Source organism: Euphorbia lathyris, chromosome 9 (assembly GCF_963576675.1).
Source record: "Euphorbia lathyris chromosome 9, ddEupLath1.1, whole genome shotgun sequence".
In the NCBI taxonomy this organism is placed as follows: Eukaryota; Viridiplantae; Streptophyta; class Magnoliopsida; order Malpighiales; family Euphorbiaceae; genus Euphorbia; species Euphorbia lathyris.
In genome coordinates this window covers 41,615,721-41,623,461 of record NC_088918.1, presented here as the reverse complement: position 1 = coordinate 41,623,461, position 7,741 = coordinate 41,615,721, and the positions used below count along the sequence as shown (strand labels likewise).

At 33.0% G+C, this 7,741-nt stretch overlaps 1 protein-coding gene across 1 annotated transcript; it reads right to left on the bottom strand.

Moving 5' to 3' along the window:
* Nucleotides 1–302: 302 nt before the first annotated feature.
* On the bottom strand, nt 303–5,616 carry LOC136205120 (protein DETOXIFICATION 53). The gene is made up of 2 exons (XM_065995604.1): nt 5,341–5,616; nt 303–1,703 (listed from the first exon to the last, which is right to left on the bottom strand). The coding sequence occupies exons 1-2, from the start codon at nt 5,419–5,421 to the stop codon at nt 303–305; spliced, it is 1,482 nt and encodes a 493-aa protein (XP_065851676.1). The 5' UTR covers nt 5,422–5,616.
* Nucleotides 5,617–7,741: the final 2,125 nt, after the last annotated feature.

Here is a 7,741-nt window from a genome sequence, read left to right as displayed (position 1 = left end):
CCTACTAAACCTGTTTAATTAAATAACGGATCCAATCTAATTACTAACAATTATATTCTTATTTTAGTCCACATAAGAGTGGAATTTCCCAATTTTAGTATGACAATATCTATTATATTTTTGGTGCGGATACATGTTTTGAAAGTAATTTAATAGTTGTAACAGAGTAATTCAACAACTAATTCAACAGTGATTGTGCCTTTTTGGTAACCAAAATGAAGTAAATATATTTTTAATGAAATTTATATGATTGTTTGGTCTGAATGTGGTGTTGGAGAGGGGAGAGTTTGATAGCTAGAATGTCATTGATTAGTCAAAAGCAAGGAGTTTTCCATATCACCGGTCTGTTGATCGGATACAGATGAAGTAAGCTCATCGGCCCTTTTAGCTTGGTGCTTCCAGTCAGTTCGAAACACAGTATACAACATCATACAAACACAAGTAAGCTGTGCAGCCAGTAGACCAAGCCAAAATCCCTGGAACCCTAACTTTAGTTTGAATGTTAATACAATTGCAACCGGCAATCCAACTAGGTAAAAAGCATATAAATTTATACGAGCACCATCTTTTGGTCGGGCAGTACCTGTCAACACTCCACATGCAGCTGTCTGAGGAGAGTTCCCAATTTCACACAATCCCAAAAGTGGAAGTCCGATTGATATTAATTTAAGAATCTCCGGTTCGTCAGTGTATAATCTCCCCCAAACTGAACGGAAAGCAGTGGCAAGAACAGCAGCGGTTAGGCCACAAGTAAAACCAAGGATTATGCCAATGACGGCAGTCCATTGTGCACGAGCAGGCTGTCCAGCACCCAATGCGTGGCCTACTCGTGTGCTGAGACTACAACTCAAGGAGAAGGGAAACGAATAAATCAAACCTGCCGCCTGTATAAGTATACCCGTAGCTGCAACACTAGCTTTGGGATTGGGGAGCAAGCCACATAGAAACAACATAATCTCGTACCACCACCATTCCAAACATACAGAGATAACACTAGGCACAGCGAGTGAGAGCAAATTCCCCCAGCCTTGAAGCATGGAGGGCGTGGTAATCCCGTGCCATGGTTTAAGTGTAGATTTGGATGCAGCCACATAAATTAGCAAGCCAATGTTCATATTAATAGTGTTAAAAGCTATAGCTAATGCGACCCCTTTAACGCCAAGGTTAAAATGTGTGGCGAAAAGGTAGTTGATGGGAGTGTGGAGGATGACTGCAGCAACTGCACATAGAGTTAGAGGAGCGGTTAAACCCTGAGTTCGGAGAAAGGATCTCATTGGATGAAGAAGAGCTTGAGCAAGGAGTTCAGGAATGCAGAAAACCATGTAAACTTTGGCTACATTAGTAATATCAGGATCTTGTCCTAGGAGTAAAAAAATGGGTTCAACATTGAGCCATAAGAAGCTAATAGGGAGAGAAACAAATAAAAGAAGACAAAGAGTTTTGAAGTAGGTTTGATTGATAAGAGACCATCTCTTGGCACCAAAAGCTTGACCACAAATAGGATCCATACCCATAGAAAGACCTTTCATAACAGAGAGTCCGGTTATATTAGCAAAACCAAGCGCGAGTGAGCCTCCAGCTAATTCTATTTTCCCCAAACGACTCAAGAACAACATGGATATAACATTCCTTGAGAATATGAGTATGGTTGTCAATATTATGGGGCATGCAATTTTTCCAATTGCGATCACCTCTTCTGCCACCTGCACACATGCATCATCTTTTTCGAGTTAGTTAAATTAATATATCAATTCTATCTACCTATACAATATCTCCACCACACTTCACTTAATCAATTTATATACTAAACATTTTACATACAATTCATGTTTGGAATTGTCGGCCATGATCGTTCAGTATGAGTCAAATTATTAGATTCAAATTTTTGTTACATAAGAATAAAATTGATGATCTTTGAAATATTAAAGATATATTTTTATATAACATCAATATTTTTGGTATAGTCACAAAGTCTAAAATAATAATATTTTAATCTCAATATTTATGAAATAGTACAACAATTATGATCTAAATAACAAAATTTTAGACTAAATTGATATATTTCACAAACGTTGAGTCATTAAGTTTCATTATACGAAACTATAATTAAACAATTTCACTATTATTAAGATTAAAATAATATTATTTTATATATTGAGATTAAATTGACACTCCCCTGCCAAAATTTGAGGCTATTATTATTATATCTTATCCTAAAACAAAATTACAAACTATAAAAACTGTTTTGCCAAAAGCATATAAATCCACTTTAGGTAAAAACAGGTAAAATAATTTATTAGTACCATTCTTTTTACTCAACATACTGTTTAGTTTTCCTATTTTAAAAACAAATTATAAGATCCCTATTATTTGTGAATATTAACTTTTGGTCCTTCTGTCTATTTTTTTTTTTAGATTTTTAACCGTTATATTTGACATAACAGACAGACAGAAAATAACAGAGTAACATGATCATTTCTTCTTTACTATAGTTATCTTGAAAGCTAAGATATGTTCGATTAAAAATATAAAAAAACTAGACAGAAAAATCAAATGGTTAATATTAATAAAAGATAAAGATGTAATAATATATTTTTTAAAATAAAAAACATATATTTGGTAAAAAAGAGGAGACTAATAAATTATTTCCCCTAAAAAAATCAAAAGTCGGTTAAAAATAAAAAAGGATAGGAACTAACTATACACATTCTATGTCCTCCCCTCATCTCGGAAACACAAAAAGGAAAAATATAAAAAAGAAAAGAAATCGAGATTCCTTAACTTTTCAAGACAAAAAGCAGAGGACACAACCTATATACAAATTATTAAATTTTGAACCTTTACTGGTTATTGTTAGATTTTCAAAATTAATTAAGCAACAATTTTGTTTTGATAATTTAATTACATAATTATTCGGCTTAAGACTTGCTAACTACTTTTTCTATTTCATTATATAAATTGTTTTAGGAATTTATTTTTTTTTTCAAAATTTAAGTTATAGTTTTCTAATAATTTTTAGTTTAACTTTTGTCTACGTGTTTTTTAACATTGCAATGTTTATTTTCCAACCGTTACATGAAATAAATCTTTTTTAAATATTAATAGTATTTTTTAATTTATATGAAATATCCTAAAATTACTTTATTTTTATTACTACTCTCTCCATTCCATTATATAAGTCATTCTGGGTTATTTGACACAAATTAAGAAATATTTTAGTTAACTAAAAAAAATTCTCTCATGTCACTATTGGGGAATAAGAATTGGAATATTAAAAAACACATGTACCAATATAAAAAAATTTAATATTTGGACCAAAAAAACTAAACTAAAAGTTCTTGGAATCCTAGAACGACTTATATTTAGGAAAAAAAAACTAATTTGATAGAATGATCTATATAATGGAATGGAGGGAGTATTATTTTTTTTGAAACAGAAATTATTATTATTATTATTATTATGCATACATTGGAGTTTGCAGTGATTAAACAGTTTTTTCTTACATAGATGCATGCAAACAAAAAAGAAGAATCATGTCGTTTTCTATAGTAATTATGGAAATTAAGAGTTTAAATATTAAATGGCTATTTTCAACAAAGTTATTTGTAAAAAGGCAAACAAATAAAAACATAGGATTAGTCAAATAAAGGAAACAGACCCATAAGTTTATTTATAAAATGAGATTAAAAGATGATCATAATTAGACTTGAAATTAAGGAATAAAAGGCTTAACAAAAAGATCCTGTACGAAATATGAAAGGAGGTTGTTCTATGTCATTTTCATTGAGAAATATTATTTTTGGGAAAGAGAATGAATTTTCATTCAGATTTTAGTGCACCCTAATAAATTGAAACAATCAACCACGGGATATGGTGAATATTTTGAGCATATTTTTTTATTACATAAAATAACAAACAAAATATTAATCTTCAGCCACTCTGCTAATACATATTTATTTTCTACATTATAAAAAACTGAATTCAAGTTCAAATAATTGATCATAAATTCAAGTGGATGAAAGTACCAATTTCTACCCTCAAATTGTCACCAATTTAATGTTTTTGTGAAAGCCAACTTTTGAGTATGGAAATTTCACTTTCATCTTAATTCAATTTCTGCATCTCTCGTAAAAAAAACTGTAAATGGAGGATTTAACTATGAAGTTTTTCAATACACTAACTATTACAAAAAATTAGGATTATTTAGTACCATGATTACCTTAAAAAACGAGGATTAGTTAGCAAAATAAATCATTAGAAAAGAAATTGATGGAACTCAAATTTTCCAATCTATTTTTTTTAGAGTGGGATAACAATTAAAGGCTTGTTTGATAATAAATTTTAGCAGTTAAAGTTAATTAAATGTTTATTGGTTTAAATATTTTTTTTATAACACTTTAAAATTTATATTTAATCCAAAAGTCACTTATTCTATAAGTCAAATTTAATATTAAATTTTAAATATAACCTTATTGACTAATACTTTTAAATTTGAGAAATTATTTAATATTATTTTATAAAATTATGTTTTTAAAAATAATGGCTATTTATAAAGTTATGAAAATATTTAATATTATTATATATATTACATTTTTCTTTTTAAAAAAAAATCCTTAGGTTTTATTGGTAAGCTTATCCGATGATAATAAAATAAATAAAATATTTGGTAGTGTTTTTTTTGATAGAAACACTTATATCTTTAATAGATGAAGAAACAAGTAAAAAAAAAAAAACACAAGGAATGAAACGTTAGAAGAACATTCCTTCCAAGAACCTAAGATGGGTAGAAATATATTAACAATATAAGCAGTTGTGAGCTTTAAAAAACGGAGGAGGAGGGTAGTTCTAAAATGGAAGGGTTGATTATTGCTCTATAGAGTTGGATCCCACCACCCACCCACCAGAATATGCATTTGAAGTGAAACTAACAGAGCATCTCTTCATTTTATTTTTATTTAGAAAGAGTACAAGTTGTACCTAACAATAACTTCTTTACAGTTATTCCCATTCTTAAAGACACTTTCCAAATCATTAAACCAACCAACTATTACCTCTTTCTTTATGTTTTTTTTTTCAATTCCATTGACCATAAAAAAAAAAAAACAAATAATTGATTTGAATAAACCAAATAATTTGTTAGTTATCTACAGAGATAGTACTATTTTAAAAACAACATCAAGATTGCTTGAACAATTCAAAATATGAGCAACCACTGGGGTGGATTGGTAGCTTTGTGTAGCATAAAAAAAGAATGAAGTGTGAAAGTTACAAGTTTTACAGAAATAAAGCAGAAATAGAAGTTGGAGAAGAGGAGGAAGAAGAAAGGTTAGGTTAGGTTACCTGGTGTAATGGCATCCGACCGTTGGCTTGAAAAGGGCAGAGAAATCCGTGTAAGAGTCTGGTTTCACCAACTCTACTCATTATTATTATGTCTTCATCCTTTGAATCACCATATATTTATAATTCCTTCAGATTCAGTTTCATTAATTATTCCATTTCCGCAATAAAACAACAAACCTCCATAGCAGTTCCTTCAAGAGATTCCTTCCTCAAATCTTTAAACAACTTACTTCTTCTTCTTCTGCCAACAAAAAACATATACTCATTAGGACTTATATAACATAACATATAGATCCATCCATCATCCTTACCATTGCAATTTAGCGGTTACTTTTGTTTGGACAGTATGGACCTAAACCTACCTAGGACTTCAATTTATATACCTACACCTACTTCATATATAATATAATTACATTTTCCCTTGTTCCTTAAATTAGGACAATCTCGTATCTTTATCTCTATTATTAATTCTTCCTTACTTACATAAACCAATTCCTATTAAATACTATTTGCCCCATTATCAAGGACATCACATTAACCCTTTCATAATTAAATATGTAAAGGACTTTCTCACCATTTTTTAACACATCAATCTCTACTCCCCTCAAATTCATACAACTTAAAATCGATTCGAAGGTTTTAATCTTAAACCAACAAAAAATAATGTCCTTTTAAACTTAAGCTTGAAGGAAGAAAATCCTAATGGAATAGTTCCAAGCTCCAATGCAGGCTAAAGTTTTGTTGATTTGACAAAAGTTGAGTTCATTATAAAATAAGGAGTATATATACCTTCTTATTTAGTTGAGTGGCAAAACAGTAACTTCAGAGATTCCAGCCATTATCCCATCCACTTCAACTTGGCGAAGAAGTATGCTCAAGAGTGCCCGTGTCATATAACCCACACGGCGTGTCAACCATTCTACGCATCGAGTGAGTGACCCTCTGCCCGTGGTCGTCCAAGACATGCTCTCCCGCACCTCGAACCATAACCCCATATGGCATGTCATCTAACTAACACAACGTGTGATGGTTATTCTCTCCTTGCTTCATTTTCGCTCCAACTTATTCCTCGTCCCCTTTGACTCTTGCTCTAATCCCGGGTCTCGTGCTAAAGATGTCCTCATCATTCTCCCATTCTTTCAAAGAGTTGGATCCCGACTCGCCCTTGGTGATAGGAAACAAACCCTCCAGTTTTCATCAGCTCAAGTCCCGCACATTAAAGGAAGGTAACATTTTTCCAAGCCAATTGGGAAGGGTGACATGATACGCATTGGCGCTAATCTTCTTGACCACCTTATAAGGTCCATACCTCCTCGGTCTTAGCTTGCTACTCGAAGCATGCACGAGTCTTTCCTTGCTCAAGTAGACCATCACCTCATCCCCTACCTCAAATTGTAGGTCCCTTCGGTGCTTATCCATCTTAGCCTTGACTTTGCTATTCTTCTCCTCAATACTTCGCCTCACCTCTTGGTGCATTTGGTAGTAGTTGTTGGCTAAGTGTTGGGCGACTACATTTTTCCCCTCTTCAGAATGTCCTTTAAGTCAAGTGGGAGATTGAGACTCTTATACTACCTCAAAAGGTGTTTTCCCCGTAGTGGAGCTCACAACAGAGTTGTATGCAAACTCGGCTTGTGCAATCATATAGTCCCACATTTTAGGCTTGTCTCGACACTTTCACCTCAATAGGTTCTCCAAAGTACGGTTGGTCCTTTCGGTTTTCCCATCCGTTTATGGGTGGGTGGTGGTGCTAAACTTCAATGTCGTACCGAGAATAGCCTACAAAGTACGCCAAAAATGACTCACAAACTTGATGTCTCTATCCAACACTATGCTCTTTGGAACCCCATGTAGCCTCACAACTTCGCGAAAAAACAACTTAGCAATGCTCGTAACATCATTGGTCTTATGATAAGGGATGAAATGAGCCATCTTGGAAAACTGGTCCACAACTACAAAAGTAGAAACCATACCATATTGCGTCCTCGATAACCCCAATACAAAATCCATCGAAAGGCCCTCCTAAATAGACCCTGGCACCGGTAAGGCATACGTAAACCCGCATTAGTAGCATACCCCTTCGAAACTTGATAATCCACACATCGCTCCATAATATAGGACACATCTATTCTCATCCTTGGCCAATAGTAATAGGAACTCACGACTTCGAGGGTTTTATCCCTACTAAAGTGTGCTCCCAAAACTCCTCCATACAACTCCCGCATCACACACTCTTAGATAGACGTACCCGAAAGACACAATTGACTACCCCTCATGAGATAACCGTCAAGTACTTGATACTCGCCATTCCTGGTTCGGTCTTTACACTCCTTCTAAATACTTCCAAAATCTGAATCCTCCTGATTGTCTCCTTTGATATGCCTGAAGTCTCCTAGCTCAAGGG

Excerpts from the sequence above, each read along its gene's own strand:
- LOC136205120 (XM_065995604.1), bottom strand. The coding sequence starts at position 5,421 with ATGAGTAGAGTTGGTGAAACCAGACTCTTACACGGATTTCTCTGCCCT. Across the intron at positions 1,704-5,340 it reads GTCGGATGCCATTACACCAG|GTGGCAGAAGAGGTGATCGC; the intron begins GTAACCTAACCT and ends GCATGTGTGCAG.